General features: G+C 54.5%; 1 protein-coding gene across 1 annotated transcript in view; it reads right to left on the bottom strand.

The window, feature by feature from the left end:
- Window positions 1-4980: 4980 nt before the first annotated feature.
- The window catches only part of BICD2 (BICD cargo adaptor 2), a 45486-nt gene continuing 24101 nt past the window's right edge, over window positions 4981-26365 (bottom strand). Inside the window, 13 exon segments of the mRNA XM_030293238.1 lie at window positions 4981-7087; window positions 8748-8955; window positions 10043-10070; window positions 10073-10193; window positions 10318-10574; window positions 10577-10615; window positions 10618-11067; window positions 11070-11105; window positions 11108-11137; window positions 11140-11320; window positions 11819-12253; window positions 12949-13101; window positions 19132-19344. Of these exon segments, the coding sequence (XP_030149098.1) occupies window positions 7082-7087; window positions 8748-8955; window positions 10043-10070; window positions 10073-10193; window positions 10318-10574; window positions 10577-10615; window positions 10618-11067; window positions 11070-11105; window positions 11108-11137; window positions 11140-11320; window positions 11819-12253; window positions 12949-13101; window positions 19132-19344 (2157 nt within the window). The 3' untranslated portion in view covers window positions 4981-7081.

Here is a 26365-nt window from a genome sequence, read left to right on the forward strand (position 1 = left end):
TGGACAACTTGGGAGAAATTGTCAGTTCAAGCACGGCTCTCTTCCTTTCTCTCTCTCCCTGCCAGCATTCTCCTTGTGCATGTGATACAGCTTTTGTAGCTGTCCCACAGTGATATTCTTTTCCTTTTTTTTTTTTTTTTCAATCTTTTTTCTCTTTGCTTTTCCGTTTTGGAAGTTTCTACTGATATAGCCTCAAGCTCAGAGGTTCCTCAGCTGTGTCCAGTCTACCAATGAGCTCATCAAAGCCTTTATTACTATCACAGTGTTTTCTTCCTTCCAGTGTTTTTAAAATTCTTAGATCATTCCATCTCTCTGCTTATATTACCCATCTGTTCCTACATGGTGTCCACTTCTTCCATTACTGTCCTCAATATTAGAGTTATTTTAAATTTCTGGTCTGATACTTCCAACATTTCTGCTATATCTGAGTCTGGTTCTGATACTTGCTCTGTTTGGTTTTGTTTTGCCTTTTTTTTTTTTTTTTTTCTCTTTCACTTCATTATGCTTAAGTTTTTGTGGAAAGCCAGACCGTGATGTACTGGGGAAAGAGAACCATGGTAAATAGGCATTAGTAAAATACTGGTAAGGTGCAGGGAAGAGGAAGCATTCCAGAAGCCTACGGCAAGGTCTGTGACTCCAGGGCAAGGTCTGTGATTCCAGCACCTGTGCCGTGGGCTCTCGACTCCACAGGTGCTTCACAGATTTTTTCTTCTTTTCACACCTTCAGGCAGTAAAGTATGGCCCGAGGGGAGTGGAGTTGGGTACTTCCCTTCCCTAGGTTGCCCAGGCTATGGTAAAATAGTTTGTCCTGAGAGGAGGCATGGTTAAGAGCAGAATGCCCTAGGATATTTCAAAATGGCTTCCTGCCTCCTTCTGCTGCTGGAGGGAAACCCAAGAGGACTTTTCTCTGATCTCAGTGAGAACACAGCAGAGCTGCTGGAGGTAAAGCTCACAGAAGTGTAAGGGTCCCTTAGGACTGGGCTTCCCTCATAAGCTTCAAGCAACCTGCCAATTACAGTTTGCTTTCCTGTCCAGGTGATAACTGCTTTGGTAAGTTGTAATTCTCTGTACCTAGCTGTTTCTATAATTTGGGGGACAGGGGTGTGCCCAGTGACCTCACTTCTCTGACAGATGCACGAAGGGCTGTTGGTTTTTCAGTTTGTTCAGTTTTTCACTTGTTTAGGGCAAAGTGATGACTTGTAAGATCTTTACATGTTGGACCGGAAACTGGAGGTTCTGCTGGAAGAGGTTTGAGTACTGATTCAATTTCTCATTCGATGTCTTTAAGATTATCTCTTCTGGAGCCAGTTTTCACAGTTGGTGTGATTCTAGTGACCTGCCAATTTATCAAGGTTATCTAATTGTTAGCATTGTTGTATCATCTTACAATCCTTTTTATTCATGTCAAGTTGCTATTAATATCCCCACTCTCATCACTGATCTAACTTGAGTCATCTCTGTTTTTCAGTCTGGCCAAAGGTTGACAATTTGTCAACCTTTTCTAGGAAATAACTTTTGGTTTTGTTGATTTTTTTTGTATTGATTCTTCTAGTTCATTCATCCCTGCTCTATTTTATTTCCTTTTCTCTGCTACATTTGGGTTTAGGTGATCTCATTCCTTGGTGCACAACTGTTCACAGTACTTTCTTGTAATCTTTTATATTTCTGTAAAATCAGAAGTAATTTCTCCATTTTCATTTCTAATTTTTAGTAGAGTCTTTATTCATGGTCTATAGGCCTGTCATTTTGCTGATCTTTTCAAAGAAACAACTTTGATTTTTGGTGATTTTCTCCATTTCCTCCTATTGCCTATTTTATCATCTCCACTCTAATATTTACCATCTCCTTTCCTCTGGTTGCGTTGGGCTGTTTGTTCTTTTCTTCTGCTTTCTTAAGGTGAGAGGTTATTGATTTGAGACCTTCCTTATTTCTTGATATCCTCCTTGACACAGTGATTAAGAGTAGTTTCACTTACACATATTTGTGAATTTCCCACATTTCATTATTATTCCCGATTTTATTCTATCATCATGGGACAATATGGTTTGCACGATTTCAATCTTTAATTTATCGTTTTGTGGCTTAACAGACGGCTAATCCTGCCTGGAGAATGTTCCATGTCATGTATACTTCCTAAGAACGTGTATCCTGTTGTTGTTCGGCGTCTGCCTTGGATGTGTTAGGTCTAGCTGGCTTATGGACCTGGTATTATTCTACTTCCTTTTGGATACTGTCTTGCTCTACTCTTGAAAGTGAGGTATTAGAGTCTCCAGTTCCTATTGAACGCTTTCTCCCTTCAGTTCTGGCAGCTTTTACTTGGTCTATTTCGGGGCTCTTTCGTTTGGTGCACATTCGATTGTTCTATCTTCTTGGTGAATTAGCTCTTTTATCATTACATGTCCTTCCTTCACTGTCCCTCATAACAATTTTTGTCTTAAAGTCTATTCTGTCTGATACTAGAACAGCCATTCCTGTTCTCTTGTGGCTGTTTTTACGGAATATTTTTTTCCATTCTTTTACATTCAACTGATATATGTACCTTTGAATCTAAAGCAAGTCACGTATGAATGCACAGCTCAATCACGGTGTGGGAAATCAATGCGGTTCGGTAAGCAAATTTATCCCAGCTCCGGCTGTCTAGTGTATGCTTCCATTTTGTAAAGTACAGAAATACACACAAGCAGCCTGTACAGAGTCGGGGTTACCCTGGGAGGAAGAGCGGGAGCAGAGTGCACGAACGCCCTGCAGGACTGCCCTCATCCACTTCTCGTGAGGGTGGTGGGTGTAGGCGTGCAGTGTGCAGAACTCCAGTCAGCGGACACTTGTGTGCGGTCTCCTATATGGTGTGCTATCCTTAACACTTTTGGGTAAATAAAACAAATCTTAATTCCCTACTTGAGAGTGAGATGAACAAAAGGAATGTGTGTGTGTGTGTGTGTGTGTGCGCGCGTGCACGGGAGACACAGAGAGAGACAGAGAGAGACAGAGAGAGACAGAGAGAGAGATTCTATTGCTCTCTCCTCCCAGGAGGCCCAGGACAAGGTGTGGTCACGGTATCCACGCAGACCTTTTCTGTGGGGTGAGGTACTGCAGCACTGCCTTGTCCTGCTTAGGAGAAGCTCCATGTGCATGGTCCCCACCTTAGGGACCTGGGTTTACAAAAGCAGGCTCAGGGATGAATGAGGTGAACTCACAAGAGCCAGCGCGCTTGGCCACAAGAAGTTTGCCAAAATGGTAACACAGAGCCCTTCCAGCTCCGCTGTTTGGACACGGCTGAAAGGTGAGCCCGTTCTCAGGAAAATCGGATGGCAGCCCATCCCTGCCGAGATCCCATGCCAGGTGACATCAGAGTGCAGGTACCTCTGTTGTCCCAGCAGGCTCCCATGCTGGCAGACAGCAGTACCCCCATTATTGTCTGCTTCAAAAGGCAGCCCTGGAGGGGAGGGTAGCCAGGGAACTTTGTAGTTGCTGGTTACACATCTGTGTTCACTGTGTGCACACCCGGAGCGTACGTTAGGATGAATACACTTTCCTAAATGCAAATTACACTTTAGTTAAAAGCTGACTTAAACTCACACTCCTACCGGACAAAAGACCAGCCCCATGGCCTGGCATCCCAGACCTTGGTGATAATGACAATGTCAGCAAGAACCGTTTACCACGTCATCTGCTGGGCACCTTCTGTATGCGAGTTACCTAGGGCTTGATGAAATTTCACAACAACCTCTGAGCCAAGAACTATCATCCTTATCCTACAGTGGGGAAACTGAGGCTCAGAGAGAAGTCAGTCAGGGTAAGTGAGCCACTGAAGGGGGGCAATTCAGCCAAAGGTCTGTCTTTAAGCTGGCACTGTCGTTTCCAGCTCTGGTAACCTGCCAGATGTTGGGGTAAAAACCACTGCAGGGAAACAGACAAGGTGGTGGGAATAAGGGACATTCCCCCTTGGAAGGGAAGGCTGAGCGGGAGGCCTTTCAGGGCCAACTGAGCCCCCACTCCCCCTCAGGAGGCTGCCACTCCACCCCTGAAAGAATCCAGAGCACACAGGGGGAGCGGTGGGGGGTGGGGGGAGACAGCCTCAGCATCTGTGCCTGTGAGTCAAATACCCCAGTGGACAGGACTGGGCCAGGGCCACAGCAGGCCTCGCACATGGTGGCAGCCAAGGGCTGGGTGACACCTGCCCTGCCCAGCCCACCGCCAGCACACGCCCTCCTCCAGGTCTGTCGGGGCGGTCTTTCCCCCCTGCTCCCGGAGCCTGGTGGGGCAGCGTGAGCCAGCAGGGGAGGTGGATTTCTTCTAGCTACCGACTCAGAAAGACAGGGCTCTTTTGAAAGAGGTTTCAAGTTGGACACGGGTTCAGGCAGCCGCTACTCATGCCAGCCACGGATCATCAGAGGAAGCGGCCTTGCAGCAGCCACAGGGCCAGGGGAGACCCCAGGGGGAGGGAGACCCTGGCCTCAGACAGCCGCCCTGAGGTCTGGGCGGCTCCTTGGGTCCGACTGAGGCTGTCAGAAGGACAGTGCCGGAGCGTGCCCAGGGCTTCCCGCTCCCTCAGCCAGGATGTGCCCCTCTGCTCACACCAGGACGGGCCCAGCACGCCTCAGACATTCCTGCAGGTGCACGTGGCTTTGCGCTGACAAACAGGTCACTCTCGTTGCATCTACTCATCCCTAAGTTCACGGAGCAAGAGTCAGGGCAGAAGGACCCCACACGATCCAAACCTCTGCCTCTTGGGGAGGACGGCACGACGGCCACGTGCTCTCCCTGCCATGCCGCTGGGTAGTCATGACAGTTGCTCACTGCCAGAGGCACCCCGCGCCTCCCCACCTCCCCACGCCTCCTGAAACAGGTCCCAGGCTGCCTCCAGTTCCTACCGCTAGGGTTACTGACCGGCTGGTCTCATTTCAGGCCCTGGAATTACGATGCATTGCTGGACCCGCATTCATCTGAAGGAGGGGGCAGAGCAGCCACACGGAACAAGTCTTGTGCTTTTTATTATTCTTTATTTATTGGTCCTACCACGTGACCCTTACCAGGCCCATGTTCCTATGTGCACTGGCTTTGCAGACATTTGCACCAGACGCCCGTGTCCCAAGTCGAGACTGACCGTTCCTTCCTACTCCTTTTCCAGGCTCTGCCTCACTTTCTCAGAATTAGAATGCATTTTTGTTTGTTTGTTTGTTTGTTTGTTTGTTTGTTTGGGTCTGTGTAAAGGTTCCTTGGCAGGAGAACATGCATATGATCTTAAAATAAAGACAACATTCTGACACTAAGGTAATGCACAGAAAAAATACAGTACTCAGACATCATTGCAAATAAATACCCCATACAGGTGAAGTTATTGTAAATGTAACATTATTTCTTAAGGACCGACACTGTAATAGAAGGTAAAAATAGGGGTCCCTACAACTAGGAAGAAGAAATGCTTATTCCAGGAAACAGAATTCTTTGACCCTTGCTACTTATATATATTATAATTTGTCCTTTATTTTGGAGAAGAGAGGACACTTTCTTCTTCTGTGAGTACCAATTTTACCGTATGCACAGCCTCACCCAGCAAACCCGACGGGACACAGCCCTGGACTGCTGAGGGGCTTCACCGAGTTCTGTTTCCTGAAATTAACAGCGATTAGTTACACCAAGCAAGAGAATACAGAACGTCTCTTCCTCACATTTGCAAAGAATACTACGGCTAGCCCTCACCCCTGCACGAGGCCGACAGCCGGCGCCCCTGCCGCCCGCTCTTCACAAACATGGCGTGTCGTCCACACCGCTGGCTTAGCTTGTCCCTCAAGTCCATTTGGTTCCCAAAGCACACTCGAGGTGTGTGTTCACTTTCCTTTTCTCAGCCCCTGAATTTGCAAGGATCTGCACAGTAAAGAATCACTGACTAACAGAATTTTGCACAATCGCTGTTTTCTTTCCCTCGATGAAGATGCCCAGGTTCAGGTATGACGGTGCGCACCCGTTCACACCTACTGGTCCACACTGGCCTTCAACATTCCCAACTAGCTCCTCACCGTCCATTTTAGAGCACGAACTGCGCTGGGACACCTCCCTTAACTGATGAAGGCACTACTGGCAATGATTACTAACAAAAAGGCGTTGAGACAGAACACCCTAGAAACCGACGGCTGTAGGATTTTCTAAGTGTGCCACAATCTGGCACAACAACCAGAGTAACAAAACAATTCCAATTTGGAATTTCACTGGTACAGTTGTATAAATTCTGTTAATCAGTCATGCTTCACAATGTCCTAAAACCCAGAAGATTCTGGAATTTGTAGGTAATACTACTCATTCAATAATTTATCTTTTTGTTTTCAAGTGCCTATTACTGTTTAACCAGAGCAAGGTCAAGTTTTCTTCTTGTTACATTGAACTATTCCTAAGAATAATAATAATACAATATGAAAAACCCCAGAATTGGAATACCCTGGATTTCTTAATGAACATGGCATTTAAAATCTGTAATTTCAAACATGAACCATAATGCCGCATAACCTAAAAGGCTGCTGAACCACAGCGTGGCTACGACTGGCCGAGCTCCTTGCCGGGTCGAGGCCTTCACCTAAACAGTCTAGAGCTACACGCTGGGGAAACACGTCCGTGCCACGTGCTGACACCAGATCAACACGGCGGGAGCTAAGACGGAGCGCTACAGGACCACGAGACAGACCACGGCATCTGAGACCGTCTCTATGGGAGGGATTAAGGAAGCAAATATAATAATATCAAAATATCAAAAGTGCACAGGTTGATGGGATATAAAAGGGCATCTGTAACAGGGAGACCCCGGTGTTGAGCGTTTCTAGCGGGTTCTAAGCGAGCCTGATGGCCGCTGTCCGAGCAGGTTCTTCAGCACCGTACAGGCAAGCAGCTGGCGGCATTCTCAACATTAAAGCTTTATGTCCTCTGCCATTAAACACTCAGGGAATGCTAACTTGGAAAGAACTGCAGTGGCATATCCAAACAGGTTTCTAAGTGGACTTTTAGGCTGCCCTTCCTTCCTCTGCGTGGGCCCGCGGGAGGGGGAGGGGCTGCAGTGTGACAGGGCCGCGGCCGAGTCCTCCCGGCAGCTACTCTACAGCTGAAAAGGAGAAAACAAGACAGCGTTAGAACCGGCACCGGCCCGACCACCGAAGCTCTGGCCGGGCGAGGACGTGGTGCGTTAGTCGGCAGCAGACGCGGAGAAGACCTGCGTGGGTTAGGGGGGCCGTGCCTTGTGTGGACAAGAAGCTGCGTGCCAGGCTCGGCGGAGGGAAGAAGCGACGTGCGGGGCCAGCGGGCAGCCAGGCCCCTGGAAGACCCCTCCTCGGGCGGAGGGGGCCTCGAGACCCAGCCTCCCGTCAGCAGAGCGGCCCGACCCCTGTCTTCCTGCTCCGGCCGTTGGCCAAACCCACGGTGGTCCACGCAGCATGGAGTCTGCTGGGGATGGGGGGAGGGGCGGGAGCTGCGTGAGGGCAGCGCAGATGCTCCCCGGGGCCATGGAGAGACGAGGCAAGAAGCCCCTCGGGGAGAAGACCGCTGCAGCCTCGCGTCACGCAGCCCCCACTGGGCGACAGGGGTAAATACTGAGAAGTCCTGCTCCCGAATGTGGGAACTCGCGTGGCATGATGCCAAACACCGGGAGCAGAGAGCCCTGCAGCTGCTCACCTGCCACTACCTCTGCGGCCGCACGGCTGGGGCAGGCCACGCACCCGCTGCGGGGTCCCAAACGGGCCTGGGCCCAGGCGGGGTGCCCTTCCCACACGGGGCTGGGCTCTGGCTACAGACGTGGGAGCCCCTCGTTTTAGAGCCCTGTGATTGGGATCTGATCGCGAGCAGAGAGTGGAAAACCCACCCCGGAGGCTGGGGAACCCCTAAGTATAAAAGGACGGGCTCCCTGTGAGGACAGAGTCTGGCCAGGCACTTAAGAAGTTTTTCTCTTGGAAAAAAAAGACAAACCCCAGGCCTGGGACCTGCCGATGTGTCACCTCACAGGCCACCAGACAGGCGTGCAGATCTCAGAGAGGCTGAGCCTGCTGAGCCCTGGCGTCAGGTGTGGCGGGCGTGTCTGAGCCACGTGAGCACGAGCGGAGGGTCCCCCCCCCCCCCCCCCGCCCACAGGCGTCTGGGCTGGAGGACGCGGGGCTGCAGGACGCGGGGCTGCGGGAGGGAATTCTGTTCTCGTGACCCAAATACGACGTGCAGTGAGATGCCGCACAAACTACGAAGGAATTGTCTCTGTAAACCGTGCCAAGCCACGCGCATCGGCTGAGGCCGTGCCTCGCACTCGGGCCAGAACCTCGAACTGCTGCCGGTCCCGGCGTCGCCGCGCATTAGACACGTGCGGGGAACATGCAAGTTTCCACTCCGGCTCTGTCCCCCTCCCCCTGCAGGAGCCGACGGCGCACAGGCCCTGGGAAGCCACGTTTTTGCAAGGACACCCCCTCCGCCGCCACCGAGACAGTAGCTGCTATGAAGGGCGGTGCCGAGGGGTGAGAACAGACACCAAGCTCACAGGGTCCAGGTGGAAGAGACGCGCCTCGGCCAATCCTTCCCTCTGCGCATTAGTCACGGTTAAGACAGCCTAGACCGCAGCCGCTGCTGGGTTAGGGAGGAGAAGGGACGGGTGGCGTGCGGAGGGTTAGGGCAGGCGGCCCGTGGCCCTAATCGCAGTAAATGTTATACTTCTCGCCGCAGAGCACCTGGGTGGCGAGCCCGGCACCCTCGGCCCTGTCGCTGGCGCAGGCGCAGGTGTGACTTACGCTCGGGGTGCCCGGCTTGGCCTTGGAGGCGGCCTTGGCGCGGCCCCGCCGGGTCTGCTCGTGGTCCAGCTCGAGCAGCTCCAGCCGCTGGGTCAGCGCCAGCTTCTGCTGGATGGCCATGCGCAGCAGAGAGTTGAGCGTCTTCTTCTCGTCCTCGGCGGCTGCCAGCCGCTGCATCTCATCCAGCTGCGTGATGTACTCGTCACACCTGTGGGGGCGCCAGAGGCAAGAGCGTGGCTGCGGACCTGCACGGAGGGCCTGGCGGGGCAGGAACAGACTGTGCCCTCAGCGATTCCGCTTTCTCTGGGAAGGGCTCCCAAGCTGGTTTTCTCTAAGGGAGGTGGCCAGGGCATCCAGCCCTCACGGGCAGGACTTGGCATGTTCCCGGATCAGTGCATGCACACAGTAGGTGCTTAGTAAACCACCTAATGGCAACCAGAGTCTGCGAGAGGCACGTATGGACGCACCCCTGTGCGTCCTCTGCTTCCCTGGGACATGTGCCCCTCTCCTCATGGAGCTGGGAGAGAGAAACACCCACTCCAGGTCTGTCCCTGAGGGAGGCAGCGCTGGGCACACCTGCCCCTCACCCCCATCCGCCATGGTCCTCCCGCTGCAGGGAGTGAGTTTGTGACCTCGGCTGCACTGGAGAATTCAGCCGAGTTCTTAAACAAAACAGGTTGCAGAAGTGGGGTTTCCAGACACCCACGTGCAGAGAAGCTGGTGGTGAGGTCTTTCCCAAGCTCCACCCAGGAGGAGAGGGAGCCCCTGGCGAAGCCTAGAGTCTTCTCTCCTGGTCTCTGCCCCTTCTCCTACACGGCGGAGCAGGAGCCCTGATCCAGTTTCTAACCCCATCTAACCCACAGCCTCAGCCTCCCCAGCCTCAAGAAGGCCCTGCCCTGGGTGTCTGCCCAACACCAGCCAGCAGATGGCACCGTGCCCCCTGGCTGGCGGAAACCCCCGAACCCAGGCCCCCAAGAAGCCCCCAGCAATGACTTCCAGGCGGAGGCATCTGGGCGCAGGCGTCCGCAGCTGGCTGCCCTCCCCAGCCCAATCCCCGACCGGCAGGTCAGATGGGGCACCCCGGGACCCTGCCCCCCGCCTTGCAGGGAACCGTCCCTGTGAATCCACACACTTTTCAGGGAGTCAGGGGGCTAACTCCTCGTCTGTGAGCCCGTGCCCCCTTCGCACCTCGCGCCTCCAGCCCGCCCACTGGGACCTGGCCTCTTGGCCTCCTCGTCTTGCGAGTAAACCAAGGACAACGCTGGCCCTGCAGCCACGGGAGCAGCGGGCGTTACCTGGTGGCAAACATGGCCCGCAGCGAGGGAAGGTGGCCGCGTCCTCCTTGAGGGCCTTCAGCTCGTTACGCAGCTTCATCATGGTCTCGGTCACCATGGCCTTCTCATTCTCGTACTTGCTCTTCAGGTTGGCCAGGGCCACCTCGGCCGTCTGCGGATCACACACAGAGGGCACACAGTTGAGGAACGCGGGCAGGGGTCCGCCTGCCTCGGGGAGTCACGCTGGGGGCCCCAGGAGGGAGGAGCCCCGCCCGCCCTGCCCACTGGCCCCGCACCTGCTTGTTGGCCTTGAGGACCGTGCGCAGCGTGGTGATCTGCTCCCGCTTGGTGCTCAGCAGAGACTTCAACTTGAGGATCTCCTCCATGAGTGCCTCCCGGTCCTTATCCGAGGCAGGGCCCAGCTCCTGGGAGGCCAGGCGCTGCCGCGACAGCTCCGTGGTGCGGTCCACGGCTGCCTGCAGGTGCCTGATCTGGTCGCGGATGATGGCGATCAGGTTGTAGATGTTCATGGGCTCCCGGCGTGGGTCACTCAGGGCGAGGGCAGGGAAGGGCTGGGCGAAGGGCTGCTGTCCCGGCCCCAGCCTCCACGGCCGGCGGTCCTTTGGGCAGGACAGGCGAGCGGCGCTCGCGGGCCTCGGGGCTGCCGTGGCCGGCGCCAGCCGCGCCCTCTCGGTAGTAGTCGAGCACGACGCGGGTGGGTGTCTCGTTGTTGCACATGCACACGTGGTGGTAGAGGTTGGCCAGCTCCTCGCTGAAGGTCACCAGCTCGTCCTGGGCCACGCTCAGGCTGCCCTGCGTCTCACCCGCAACATCACTCACCTTCTTCAGCTCCGCCTGCAGCCGGGCCAGCAGCTCGCGGTCCTGGCGGCCGGCCTTCTCCAGCAGGGAGACCTTCTCGGTGAGCGCCTGGCTCTCGGCCTCGTGCTGGCCCTTCTCCTCCGCGTGCCGGGCCTCGCCGGCCTCGTGTGCGCTGCGCAGGGCTTTCAGCTGCTCTCGGAGCTCAGTGGCCTCTGCCAGGGCCGCGGGTACTTGCAAGCCAGGATCTCAGGGCCGTTGATGTCCACTCGTAGTAGTCACCATCCTCGTGGCTGTCCGCTCCTTCTCGCTGTCCAGGGCCGTCCGCCGCTCCTTGCCGGCCTGCAGGCGCCGCAGGGCGCTGAGGTTCTCCGTGAGGCGGCTCACCTCCTCGTGTTGCTCCGACAGGGCGCCCCGCGCCTGCTCCAGCTGCTTCTGTGTGTCCTGCAGTGTCGTCAGCAGGCCCATCTTCTCCCGCTCCAGCTGCAAAAGCACAGGAGGCCCGTCACCGGCCCGCAGGGGCCACACACTCGCAGGACCCCGCCCGCGCCACCGCTGTCACCCTGCAGGTCTGTTAACACGTGCCCTGGGCGTGTCACGTCCACAGAGGCTGCCCAGAGGCTGGGGGGGCCCCTCCATGGAGATGCGAGGACAAGGGGACAGGTGGGGTGCGGGGGTGGGGGGATTCTGTTCCGTGAAGAGCAGGAAACCCTGAGGTGACTCATCCACAGGACACAGTGCGGGAGCCCACGCGGGGCACCACGAGCGGGCGCAAGGAAAACCGGTGACCCGGGGCCTACTGCTCCAGCACCTCCCCCGCAGCACCGCAGACCCACTTGCGGCAACAACACAGACTTTACAGGAAACACAAATGAGAGGACGGGGGGCAGGACTGGAGGTGGGCAGGACTGGAGGTGGGGACGGCACGCGTGGCCCCAGGGACCCGAGCAGCCCCGAGGACCCTGAGGGCCGCACCCGCACCTGCACCAGCTGCTGCTTCAGCTTCTGGATCTCGGAGATGTTGAGCTCGCTGAGGAGGTCGGACACCAGGCTGGGGGAGGGCGGGGCGAGACCGTCCTTGGAGGGCGTGGAGGTTCTGTTGTCGAGCGGCAGCTTGGCCAGGCCGCCGTGCTCGAAGCCGTTGGCCAGAGCCTCAGCGTCGTCGCCAAGCTTGAGGCCGTCCAGGGAGACGTGCAGGTGGCTGGTGTAGAGGGAGTCGTTGATGCTCATGTAGTGGGACAGCTCCTTGCGCAGACTGAGCTTCTGCTCGCGCTCTGTCTTCAGCGTCTCCAGCGCCTCCTCCAGCTGCCGCTCCGAGATCTCCTTGAGCCTGATGGCGTCCTCCAGCTGGCTGTTGAGGTACTCGGTCTCCTCCTCCAGACGCTTGATCTCGTGCTTGAGGCCCTCGAACTCCACCTGGAAAAGAGCAGCACTCTCCTGTGCCTGAGCGACGGGGGCTCCGCGGCAGGGGATGGGGTGCTGGGGAGGGAGGTGGTCTGGGCACGAGGTGCACAGGAACATCAGCCCATACCCGGGACACTCGTGCACGTGCAACGTGCGCTGCTCACTCGGCCGGAGACACTACGGAAATCAGAATACACATCCCTGCCGCAAATGTGTCCAGTTACTGAAAATGCTACCAGGTATACCCTGGCTTTAAATCTTATAAAACTGGGGGTGCCTGGGCAGCTCAGTAGGTTGGGCATCTGACTCTTGCCTTCAGCTCAGGTCATGATCCCCAGGTTGTGGGGATCAAGCCCCACGCTGGCTCTGCGCCAAGCCCGGAGCCTGCGTAAGATTCTCTCTCAAAATAAAAAATCAAAGGTAAATAAATTCTACACAGCTACTCAATTAACATTAAATATTTTAAGAAATATAAAACACATACCTACATGTGTGCTATGACCATCACTCCTAATCGTATCTCAGAGGTCACAGGTACAGGCGCCCTGCGTCTCGGGGGCAACCAGCCCTACAGGCAGAGCTGAGTTCTCTGGTCTAGGAGAGGCCGGGGCCTGGCTGCACCTCCATCCCCGGAAGTGTGCTGTGCAGCCCTGGGCTCGGCTGTGGGGAAGGAGGCAGGGCAGCACCCTGGGAGCACGGACACTTGCCTGGTTCTGCCTGAGCACGGACACCTGCTTCTGCAGGCTGATGTTCTCCTCCTCCAGCTCCGAGTAGTCCTGCAGCAGACGGGCCTCTCGGAACTTGTACTCCTTGATATCATCCCGCAGCCGGCCACGCTGGGTCTCCACGTTCTGGTTGATCTGCCGAGAAGAAGTGGGGTGTGGGCAGCCGACCACGGGCAGTGTGCTCTGGGGTGCACAGTAATGGGTCTCAGCCTGATCTGACCCCTGGTGTCCTCATCTGTGAAATGGCTAAAAGCAGTTCCTTCCCTCACAGGCTGCAGCTACTTGAACAGCTCAGCACACCTGGCCTAGCGATGCCTCCTCGGCACCCTGATCCCAGAGAAACAAAAACAGGTCCACACAGAAACTTGTGCCCAAGTGTTCGGGCAGCATTATTCACAGCAACCAAATATGGAAACATCCCAAAAGCTCACCAACCGATGAGCAAATAAACAATATGTGGTCCAATCACACAAGGGGATGTCATTCAGCTATAACACGGGCTGCGGTGAACCCTGAACCACCACGAGGTGGTGTTCCCACTGTGTGATCCCACACACGGGACATGGGCAGAGCAGGCTAATCCACAGAGAGAGAGAAGGCAGGAAGTGGGGTGGGAGGGGTAGGGAGTACCTGGAGGGGCTTCCCTCTGGAGTGATGGAAAATTCAGGGATGGATCTGGGACGGTGCATGAATCTGTGTGCACACTGAGCGGGTGAGCCGTCAGGGATGTGGATTATGTCACACATCCTTGAGGGTGCAGGTATCACGCGGAGAAAGTGGCCGACACAGACCTGTGCGCACTGCGCGACCGAGACTCAGGATTTCCCAACCTGCCACCACCAGGCGCTGGGCCCCTCGACCTCAGTCCTTCCGACATTCCGGCAGTCCTGGGTGTTACAGGAAGTTCAGCAGCCCCCTGCCCGCTGGAGGCAGCTCCATCCCGCCCTGAGGCAACTGAAACCGTTGCAGACACAGCCAGCACCCCCTCGGGGTAGGGCTGACCCTACAACAAACTGTCTCCCACCCGCCCTGTTTCCACACTCCAGGCGGCATCTGGTGCCCCCAGGCCAGGCCAGCCCACCAGCATCCTCAGGTGGAAAGCCGTCGCCTCCCAGACCCCCTTTTTCTGCCCTCTCCCCTGACACACGGCCTCTCCACTGGTGCTAGGCCTTCTCGTGATCACATCCATGCTTTGCAGACAAGATTCCAAGATTCCGTGCAGGGAAAACCAGTACAATAATGCTGCACTGGGAAAATGAAATAGGACCAGGAAGAAAAACATGAGAGCAACAGGAGGAGGGAGTTGTTCTACACAAGCACTCCTGACAATGTCACTACCAGAGTCTCCAGCAAAGTGACCCAAGGAGGTGGCCAAAAGCTGACAACAGAAGAAACAGACAGCAAGAAGACAGACAGCAAGACAACAGAAGAAACAGACTGGAGGAAAATCAAGGCCCACCCAGAGAGCAAAACTCCTGTTAAACAGGAAAAAATAAGTAAAATAACACAGGAGGAGTGGCGACAAGACGAAACACAGTTACTCCCATTTATCCGGAGGGGCAGCTGGAAACGCCTAACGACACTGCGCTCGGTCCTCAGTGCGGGCCGCTTCCCGCCACGGTCAGTGTCAGAGCCAACTTGGTGCAGCATCGGGCCCAATGCCAGTCTAGCTGCCACCATGCTGACTGCACGGGTGAGAGTGACACGTGACTTAGCAGAGCACCCTCCATCGTGCCGTGGGCCTCATCCAATTAGCCAGAAGTCGTAAAGAACAGACCAGAATTTTCTCAGGAAGGAGGAATTCTGCCTCCAGATCCCTTCAGACTCCAGCTGTTCCCCAGGTCTCCAGCCTTTGGCCCACCCGGCAGATTCTGGACCCACGCGCCCCCACAATCACAAGAGCCGATTCCTGACACTAACTCTCTCACTCGCACACACAGTGTCTCTGGGTCTATTGCTCTGGACAGTCCTCACCACCAACACGATGACGGATCTGTAAGAACTGGGACTGTGTGCTCACCACTGCCGCGCGGCCCACCCTGGCCCGATGCACCTGCAGGGAGCACCGGTCCACTCTGCACAGAGGACACAGGAGGGGAGATGGGGGGGTTGGCCCTGAGAGGGACAGAAAGAGGAGGTGCTGCCTGCCAGGGCCCCCCAGGCCCTCCGCACCCCAGAACCTGAGCACCAGGCAGCACTACTGAGGTGAAGCTGCACACGGCCTTTGTCCTTCATTGAAAGTTAACTGTCATCCTGTAAGACCACCCTTGGAAAGTGCACACCTCAGCGGCTTTAGTTTGCTCCGTGTTCACGGCTACCCAGACCCAGAGCACTTCCTCACTTCCCGTGAAGGACAAGAAGTGCTTGCTCATCCGCCCACTGGAAGCGCCTCGCTCTCTGTCCTAAGTCACTTTGTTTGGGTGCAGGAGTTGCTCTAACATGTGTGGCACGGCCTGGCACAGCCACCTGGGGTGGAAGCCCCGGCCCGAAACCGGCCAGCTACCCGCAGGTTTGTACGGCAAGACCAACAGGCTGGAAGGCCGAGCAGATTGCAGAAACAGAAGCAAGGGGCAGTGGCCCCCCCCCGGCCAGGGCCAACTCGGCCTTCCCAACCCAGAGTGACGTGTCTGTGGTGCGGCCCACCTGGGTGCCCAGGAGTCACGTCCCACCCTGCTCTGTCGCCAGGAACTATGACACAGCCTCCACTCATAAGCACCGGGGCCGACGAAGAGCACAAGGGCCCCGTGGGCAGCCAGGTAAGGCGCGCGCAGCCCACAAGCTGGCCCAGACGCCAGGTGGCAGGTGAGGGCGCCGCGTGCTGATGCTGCGGGAACCCAACACCTCACTCTGGTTCCCACACAGACAGGGCACCTCCGCCTGGCCCACACCCGACTCCAAGGCTCAAACAAGCTCCAACTGGCTACCACACAGTGTGGTTTTCCCCAAAGTCAGCATCTTCTCCCAAGGAGCCTGTCAACAGCGGCCCTGATGACGGGCACAAGGTGCAGACACGCGGCCCCAACAGGGTGCAGCCCAAGTGGACAAGGTGGGGCACACGAGGACCCCCCAGACCTCAGCTTCCTCGTCGGCAAAACAGGTGTGACAACGGGGCTGGCCTCCGAGCCCCCAGCCCATCTATCCAACATGCTCACACCTCAGCCCCCAGCTGCCCTGAGGAGAGTGTGGAGCAGACACTGCCCTTCAGTGAGGAAAGTGCGCAAGGGCCCATGGAGGGCAGGCACATGGGACTCACTCCAGCGAGATGGCAGTCCTCATGTGGACAGAGAAGCACCTTCGTCCTTCCAGCCAGGCCTCTGCCCACGCTCCCTGTCCACCCCAAGAAGGAGGGAGGCTCCCCAGGTGGATGTGTGGGGGGGGGGACAGATGTGCCTGGAAGGTTCTAGACCAGGGGTGACACTCTAGGTCTGGGTGATGGGGGAGGAGGAGGAGCAAGGAGACAGAGACAGGAAGGAGCATCGGGAGAGGGACCCCAGGGACCAGCCTCACTTGGGTGCTTATGACAGCCAGACAGAGGGACACAAAGTGGTCCCACGGGTGGGGGCTCTCTCCTCCTGGCCCTCCACTGTACCTCCCACTGCCCTTCTCCCAGGGGTTCCTAGGGAGGTGCTGAGAGATGACCCAGCTGGACCCACCGTCTCAAGGCAGGCACTGAAGCTGGTCTGACCAGAGTCCTGGGATGGGCCAAGCAATGTGGCTTCTGCAGGGATGGGGCTGGTTCCAAAGCTCTGTTGTACACGTGGCAGTTGAGAGACCCACGGGACTAGATACCTTAGTGGAACTAACTGTATAATACACTAGAACTGGGTTCCTAGGAAGCCGTGCCCACAGCTGCAGCCACCAGAAGAGCTGGCCCTGGGGAGGCAGGACGGGGCACGGCAGGTGCGCCTGCCTGGGCCCAGGAGGCACCTTCTCCTGGCTGTGCAGGGATCCCCAAAGTGCCTGGGCAGGTAAGAGTTTTCCTGTGAGACTGCAGAGGCCAGGGGAGGAGTGTTCACCCTGTGTGTGTGTGTGTGTGTGTGTGTGTGTGTGTGTGTGTGTGTGTGGCGGGGGGGGAAGGGCGCCACCCCAGGGGCCAGTTGGGTCCAGCCCTGCTGCCCAGGAGGAATGTGCACTTCCCCATGGAGTCCAGTCCCTCATCCCGTGTGAGGCTCCACCCCTGCTGCCTCCTCCACATGCCCACGTCTCCTCCTCCACCTCCAGGCTGTCTTCCATCCCCTGGTTTGGACCAGGTGTCCTCCCACCCCAGCACCCCCCCCCCCCACACCCCATGCCGAAGAGTCCACCCAGCACCTGGCGAGGCTGCTCTTGACCCACCGCCCATCTCAGCTCATGACCAATGCCTGGCCTCCTTCCAGCAGGCTCCTGGCAGCCTGGACGCCACCACAGCAATCAAGCCCTCTTGGCTCCCACCCTGGGTGGCGGGGGTGGCGGGCACAGAATTCTGCTGGGACATCTCTGTCATTTATTCCTGGGCCCAGACACACAGGGTCCACCAAGGCAGCAAGGACAGGGCCCACCAGGACAAAAAGACCACCTGAGCAGATGATGCTGACTCCTCTCCGACCCAGTCCTGCTTCTCAAGGGCAGCCCCCACCCCCTCCCCAGGGCAAATCTCTGGAAGGCCTCTGTGGGCACACAACCTGACTCTGCCTCCAGCCAACTGTGGCCACGCCCGGCTCCCTGGGACTCTGCCTCTCCATCTGTAAGATGGGGCTCAAGATCATGTCCCAGGACAGAAGCTGGTTGGGCCTGTCCACACACTGTGCAGAGGTCAGAGGTCAGCACCCTAAAGCTGCCAGCCTGGTGACCCTGCTCCTTGCTTTCCCCACCTGTGAGATGAGGGAAGTATCTGGACGCCCACAGAGTCACTGCGAGAATGAGTTCTGGGGCAGCTGGAACCATCCCATGTGCGGATGTCTGTTATACAGGTCACACGATAGTGGCCCCTGGACCCGCCTGGGAAGCTGGCAAGCCTAGGTGGACACCTAGGCTGACTGTCACAGGGGGTTTGGTCAGAGGGCACTGTGCAGCTGGCGCATCACTGCACCGGGATGGCGGCAGGACTGGGCACAGGAAGGCCCAGCTATCCTCGTGGCGGGGTGTCTGCCGGGGGACCCTGCACGACCCACACAGCCACATCACACCAAGGCAGGTGCAGGGCGGCACTTTTCAGGGACGCCTGGCGCTGTGTTCTCCTAGTCCAGGAAGGAGCTTGGCACAGCGGCCTGGCAAAGGCCACAAGGCCAGGACCGGCAGAAGAGTGATGGAAGCAGGGTACAGAAGGGGCTGGCGGTGGCAGGGATGCTGCCTGGGGGCAGTGGGGACCTGTGGGGCAACAGGCAGGGCCCGGGAGAAAGAGGCACAGCTGTGAGGGTGTGGGTGTGGGAGGGGCAGGCTTCCTCCCGAGGCCCCACCAAACCTGCCCTTGTGTGGGCCTGGCTGAGCTCATTTCCTGACGCCCAAACCCAGGAGTCAGCAGCTCACCGGGGCTCTCCTGACAGCCCACGCAGGTCCTTCTGGAAGAGGAAAAGAGCAGCACCAGGCCGGCTGGGTAAGTGCCTGCACTGGCTGTTCTGGGCCAGGGGGCCTGGCCAGCAGTGAGGCCGAGACACCTCGGAGGTCAAATCCACACCCCCAGCGGCCCCTCCTCCCATCCCAAGCAGGGTAATCCGGTGGGAGGAAATGAAATCATGCACTCTGGCTCCACACAGCCGAGGATGGCCCGCCTCCCTGATCCAAGCCAGCCCCCCCCCCCCAGGCCTCGATGACCTCTGACCCCAAACCAGGGCGGGTGACTGCTCCCCACTGCTACCAGGTCCTGAGCTCTGTCCCAAATCTCGGCAGAGTCCCCTCCAAGTCCTGTGGGATCCCGACTGCCCCGTACCCTCGACTGTGGAACTCTGTGCTGGCCACCACTCAGAACTGTCTGTCCATCTGGTCACCTGTCACTGCCGCCCCCCCCCCCCCCCTCGCCTGCCGCCTCCCCGCTCCGTTGAACAGAGGGCAGAGAGTAGGTCTCCCTGTGGCCCAGAGCAAGCAAGGCCCCTTCCCCTCCCGATGAGAACCCAGAGGTCCCAGTCTGGAGGACAGCAGCACAGCCCTCTACCTCCCTGCCCTCCCGTCTCTGCCGGGCTCGCTGGTTACCTCCTTCAGCTCCTGCGCCACGGACGCCAGGCGCTCGCTCTCCGACTGAGTGTTGGTGAGCACGTTCCGCAGCTGCTTCAGCTCCGTCTGCAGCTCCAGCACCTTGCGCACATAGTACTGCTCCTTGGAGGCCGACTCCTGGATCAGACTCTCCTCCCGGCTCTCGCCGTCCGCGGCTACCTTCTTGTGGTTCGTGTGCGCCTGTCCAAATGCCTGCACAGAGACCAGATGCTCATAAAAGGGAGGCCAATGCCAGCTAGCCCTGCAGCCAGACACCCCGGTGTGCACACGCCGGACATCGGGGAAGGACACGATCAGACACAGTGGAAGCTGGACAGGGGCTGCTGGACACCTAAGGGCTACACGGGGCTGCAGGGCTACTGGTCAGGTGGGGGGACCGGGCCAGGGAGGAGCTAGGTGGGGGCTGATGGCCAAGTGGGGCCACACTAGGGAAGGACCCGGGCCCAGTCGGGGGACTGGCTGGGGGCTCAGTGAGACAAGGTGGGGATGGGAACCCAGCCCCACTCTGTGCAGCAGTCTCCCTCAGAAGTCAGGCTGCTGACCCAGGGGCCAGGCAGAGAGATCCTGCCCTAGGCAGGTCTGAGGTCCACGCAGCGCTGCTCTGCCCGACTCTGACCCCTCTGTTTACCCATCCTGGGAGGGTGGGGCCCAGGCCAAGTGGTGGGACGGGAGCGTGAACCAGGATATTCAGAACCAGTGGACAGACCAGTACGTGTGCCCCAGTTGGGAGACCCCACCTACCCACCCAGAGCATGGGTGGAAAGCTAGCTCAAAGTACCAGAGGGGAGAGAACACTGCCATCCCCACCCCCAGACCTAGGCAAGGAGGCTCTGTGCCCAGGCTCAGGGAGGAGCCCCCATGGGTGAGTGCAACCTGCCGTGGCCACAGCTGCGAGGACGCGATCCCTGCGCGTCCTCTCTGGTGGCCCCTTTCCCACTGGCCACCCATGCAGAATCTTTGCAGGGCTCCTGGCTCGAGGAAGAAAAACACAATCCATGGAGGGCTGCTGAGGAAGAAGGAAGTTGATGTCTCTGTTTCTTGAGAGAAACGGGGGCATTTTCACTTATTTGCTATTCTATACGAGGTATAGGAATTCTGTCCAAGAAAACAATTGGGGAAATATGTATAAGGAAAAGGGTGTTACTGAGCAAGACCGGTTCTGATCTAACAACTGAAAATGTAAGAGCTGGCAGGGGATGGGCTAGACGAGGTGGGGACTGGTTGGGAGAACTGCTCTCCTTCCAGAGGACGGGGTCTTGCTCATCTGTCCCCAGCCGCCAACACAGACTGCTCTGGCAAGAGGCGTGTCTTTTCAAACCAAATCAGCTCAGCTCTGTCCCTTCTGATGCTGTCCTCCTGCAGTCCAGTTCCAGGGAAAGAGGAGACAAATCACAGATTCTGGTCCATCCCGGGTGCACAGGACGTGGCCCATCCTGGGTGGCAGTCCCAACCCCCAGCCACACAGCCGTCCTGGGTGTGCCAGAACCTGCCAGGCTTCTCACAGGACAGGTGCCCTGGAAAGCACCTGGAAAGTCCAGGAAAGAGCTGAGGGGTCTCTCCAACTTCCAGACAAGCGTAAGGGGGTGACCTGGGAAGAACACTCGTGACCCTCAAGCTGGAGCGTGGACATCTCACCAGGCGTTGAAGCGACCTCAGAGGCCGTCCCAAGTCAAGACAGCTACGTGCTATGACACACGCAGGCGTGAGCACACTCACGTCCAGGCCTGCCGGCCTTGGCCCAAATGTTCGCCTCTGTCTAGCCCTCACCCTGCCCACGAGCACAGAGGTGACTTTTCAGAGACAACAGGGCTGGAGGCTTACACCTCCTGCTGAGCTAGTAAGACAGTAACAGGACTGGGTCTGGCTCCCATGTGCAAAAGCTACAATAACTGAGACCTTTACGTGACTAAGCAATAATTTTCAAGTCACTGGACATCAGGCAGCGAGACACAGGTGATCTCCATGACAGCCCACCCCCCCCTCCACCAGGGGAACCCTGACCATGGTGCAAAGAGACAGTGGCAGGTGGGCCAGACAACCTGGGGTCAGGTGGTGCTACAGGACAACGGACAAGGCAGCAAGGTGGCAGACCTGCGGACAGAGGGGACAATCAGTGCACACCTGTGAAAGAACCACCAGGTGGGCCATGCAGAGGGACAGATGGAGCAATCCCACTGCTCCCCCAGGCTGAAAGCAGCACGCTTCCAGCAACCACAGGGGAGCCCTAAGCCACCGGGGCAAGCAGCGGGAGCACCTACAGGGCCCAGTGGAGCTGGGGAGTGCTTTCTGGGCCTGAACAACGAGGCATGGGACACACAGGAACAACAGCACCATCTCCCAGCTCTGAGAAACTGGCAGCGAGAGGGAAGGGAAACTGGTCCATGGCGATGAGAGTCAGGCTGTCGCCTGGCAGACTGATTTCTACAGGCTCAGGAAGCAGACCAAACACTGGAGCAGGGACTCAGAAGACGCAGAGGATGGAATTACAAAGCGTGACGTTAAGGGGGCACTGGATGGGATCACCAGCAGAAGATAAGATTAGGAAACTTGAAGAAACAGCAATGAAACACACAGAAAAAGAAAAACTAAAAAAATAAAGAGCACATGAGTGAGCGGGGGACAACTTCAAGGAGCTTCACACACTGGCAACTAGAGTCCCCAGGGGACAGAAAGGGGTGAGGATAAAAGTACCTGAAACAAAATAATGGCTGAAAAATTCCCAAATCTGATAGAAACTACAAATCTACAGACAGTAGCAGCCCACTGCCCCCTGAGCACAAGCGAAGTGAAAAAAGCTACACCGAAGCACATCACAAAACTCTTCAAAGCTAGTGGTGCAGAGAAAACACTAAAATCACCTGGAGGGAGAAGACGCGCTTCAGCTCATAAAGAAGCACACAAGATGACAACAGATTTCTCTGACAAGCCGGGAGATGGAGGAACGTCTCGACAGAACAAAACGAAACAAACCTATTAACAAAGAGCTACACCCAGTGGAAACTTCACAAACAGAGGTGAAATGAGACTTCAGACAGACAAGTGCTGAATTTATCACCAGCAGACTTGCATTACAAAGACGTTAAATTAAATCCTTCAGGCAGAAGAAAAACAATACCAGATGGAAATCTAGATTTAGGAGAAGGAAGTGCAAGTGCCAGAAATGATAAGTATGGAATAAATACAAAAGGTTTGCCTTATTATTTAAGTCCCTTTAAAAGACCATTAACTGGAGACTCAATGCAACCCCTATCAAGATTCCAATGGCCTTTTTGCAGAAATGGAAATTCATATGAGATTGCAAGGGGCCCAGAATAGCTAAAACAATACTGAAAACAAAGCGGGAAGACTCAAATTCCCTATTTCAAAACTTAATATAATGCTACAGTGATCAGAGAGCGTGGTACTGGCATAAGATAGACAACACAGACCAACGGAACAGAAGAGTCCAGAAATGAACCCTCGCATATGTGGTCAATTGATTTTTGACAAATGTACAGAGATAATTCAGTGATGAAAGAATTGTTTTCCAACACAATGGTGCTGGGACAAATGGACATCCACATGCAAAGAATGAAGCTGAACCCCCACCTCACATCATATACAATTAACTCAATATGGATCAGAGACCTAAATGTAAGAACTCAAACTACAACTCTCAGAAGAAAAAACAGGGATAAATCTCATGACCTTGTTGGCAACAGTTCTTAACCTGTGACACCATAAGCATGAGCAAAAACAACAAAAACCAGATAAATTGGACTTCGTAAAAATTAAAACATTTGTGTATCAAAGAACGCCATCAAGTAAAAAGACAACCTACATGACAGGAGAAAATACTTTGAAATCTTGTATCTGATAGGCTGTAATGTCTAGAATGTATGAAGAACTCCTGTAACTCAACAATAAGAAGACAACCAACCCAATTTAAAAATGGACAAAGGGTCTGAAGAGACATTTCTCCAAAGAAAATAAACAAGCAACCAGCAAGTTCATGAGAAGATGCTCCACGTCAGTAGACATGAGGGAAATGGAGTCAAAACCACAAGGAGATAGCACCTCACACCCACTAGGATAGCTGTAATAATAAAACAAGGGGATGGGGGGAACAAGTGTTAGCAAAAATATGAAAACATCGGACCCCTCATGCATTGCTGGAGGGAATATAAAATGGTGCAGCTGTGGAAAACAGCCTGGCAGATCCTTGAAAAGTTAAACATGGAGTGCCATATGGTCCCGCAATTCCACTCCTGGTACAGACCCAAGAAAAATGAAAATACATCCATACCACAACTTGAACACTAATTTTTGTAATAGCCAAAAAGTGGAAACAACCCAAATGTCCACCAATTGGTAAATGGATAAATAAAATGCGGTCTACCTACACAATGAAGTGTTACTTGGTAATAAAAAGAAATGAATTACTGACATGTGGTATAATACACATGGACCTTAAAAATATTCTGCTTCATGAAAAAAGCCAGTCACAAAGGACCACATATTGTAGGATTCCCTTTACATGAGATGTCTCAACGGGCAAATCTACAGAAGACTGCAAGCGGACGGTCACCCAGGGCTGAGGGTGGGGCTGGGAGGCCAGAGGGGTGATGGCTAAGGTTCCTGGTACCTTTTTGGGCTAGTGAAGATGTTCTAAAATTGGTTTTATACAGATGCACAAGTCTATGAAAACACTAGAAGCCACTGAACTGTACATTTTTAAGTAATCTCTACACCCAACATGGGGCTCAAATCCACAACCCTGAGATCAAGAGTGACAAGGTCCACTGACTGAACCAGCCCAGAGTCCCTGAACTGTACAATTTAAATGAGTTAATTTCATGGTATGTGAATTATACAAATAAAGCTGTTAAAATAAACTTGTTTACAAAAGTTAGAGGCTAGAAAAAGATAAACTATGCTAATAGTCATCAAAAGGAAGCTGGAATGCTCCATTAATATTAGATAAAGTAGATTTCACTGCAAAGAATATTACCAGGAACAGAGGGTCGTTTCACAATAATGAGGTTACTTTTCAAAGAAAACATAATTCCAAATACATACATCTAATAACAGAGCCTCAAAATATATGAAGTAAAAACTGATAGAACTACAAGAATAAACAAATCCTAATTTACAGCTGGAAGACTCCAAGGCTGTCTCTCAGCGATTCCCACACTCAGAAGACAGAGCATCGGCATGGACACAGAAGACACAGACAACACTACGGACTAGCCTGACCCAATGGACGTGTGTGGGGCCCCACCCAAAAGCAGCAGCACACACGTTCTTTTCAGGGAGACATGGAAGGGACACTTAGCCAGACAGACCATATTCTGGGCCATACAAAGTAAATGCTCTGCCCACAGGGAATTACATGAGAAATCAGTAATAGAAAGATATGTTTAGAAAATCTCTAAATATTTGGCAACTAAATAACACACTTCTAAATAATGCATGGGTCAAAGATGAAATCAGAAAGGAAATACTTTCTAAGTATTTTTTTAGCCGAATAAAAGTGAAACCAACATGAGAATTTGTGGGATGCCACGAAAGCAAGTACTTACGAGGATATTTATAGCACTAAATGACCATTTAGAAAAAAAAAGAACAATCCGATCAGTAATCTTAGCTTCCGTCTCAAAAATGAGGCCAGGTGCTGCATGTGAAGCTGAAGGCGTAGCTCACAGCCCTGTAGTGTTGAGCTGGTAGGAGCCCGGTGCTCAAACCAGCTAACCACGCTGGCTTCCCTCCAAGGCTTTGCCCAAATGGTCCCAGGGCCTCCTCCAGGCCGAGGGATGAAGGCTTTTGAGTCCTGCCCAATGGCTGCCCTGGTCCTACCTCCATGCCCTAGTAGTTCTGGTTCTCTTGGACTGAAGACAGACCCCATAAACCCCGTGGAGCGTGGCTTTGCACCCTCCATACAGGCTGTGCACGCCTTAGGAGAGGGCTGTTCTCGTTCTCGTGTATGGTGGGTGTTTGGGCCCTGTGCCTCTGATGAGAGGTCAGCCAGTCACGTGGTCTCCCTTCCCAGACAGGGCTTGTGTATTTATTCAGACCTTCAACAAACACTGGATACAGCATGGGTAGGGGACTGAGTCACACCCTGCCTAAAATCTTTGTAGGGGGTGGGTGTGATTCGAACAACCAACTACTCAGGAAAACAGTAGGTGCTAACACTAAGTACATGCCCATTCCTGGACCCTCAATTCCCACTCGTACTGGAGAGAAATACTTACTGGAGAGAAATACATGTGTGTATGAAAGATATGTTTAGAGGCATAATTTACCAAAGCCCCAAACCAGACAGAAGGAAAGGCTGTGATCCAGTCCGGCACCTGATGGAATACTACACAGCAATGACGAGTACCCCACTGTTACACAGACCAGAGAGATGAATCTCACAGAAGGCTGGAAGCAGTCAGACACGAGAGAGTATATGCTGTGTGATTCCATCTACACACACAGCTCCAAGAATAAGGAACATGAACCTATGCCGGTAGCAGTCAGGGCCGAGGGGGGCTCTGGTTGGGATGGGTCCTCCAGGAAGGCCTGTGGTGCTGGCCGTGTCCCGATTCTCCATCTGGATGCTTTTTATGTGGGTGCTCAGCTCATGAAAGTTCACGTTCATGAGTTGTGCTCTACAGTTCCCCTCAATAGAAAAAAAAAAACTAGAATGAGAGCAAATGAAATCCAAAGAAAATAAATGATCAGAGTAGAAATTAATGAAATAAAAAATATAAAGAAAAATCGATTAAATCAAAAGCAAGTTCTTTGAAAAGGTCACACTGATGAACCTCTAGCCAGACTAATGGGGGTGGGGGGGGGAAGGACAACAGACAAGAATGACCATATCACGAGTGGACAGTGACAGCACTACAAATACTAAAAATAATAATAGGGGATATCATTAACAGCTTTACACCAATAAATCTGACAACTTAGTTGAAATTGACAAATTCCTTGAAAGACAAACCACCAAAGCCCACTCAAGAAGAAATAGATAATCTGGATAGACCTGAATTGAAGCCACTGAATGTACATTTAAAAACCCAACAGAGAGTATTCACTGCCCAGATGGTTTCCCTGATAAACTCTTACTGCACATTTAAGGGAGAGATAAATCCTACTGTACACAAACTATTCCAGAAAACTGAAAAGGAGGGAATACTTTCTAACTTATTTTATGAGACCAGCATCACTCTGTAACCAAAACCAA

Source organism: Lynx canadensis, chromosome D4 (assembly GCF_007474595.2).
Source record: "Lynx canadensis isolate LIC74 chromosome D4, mLynCan4.pri.v2, whole genome shotgun sequence".
NCBI classification, from domain to species: Eukaryota; Metazoa; Chordata; class Mammalia; order Carnivora; family Felidae; genus Lynx; species Lynx canadensis.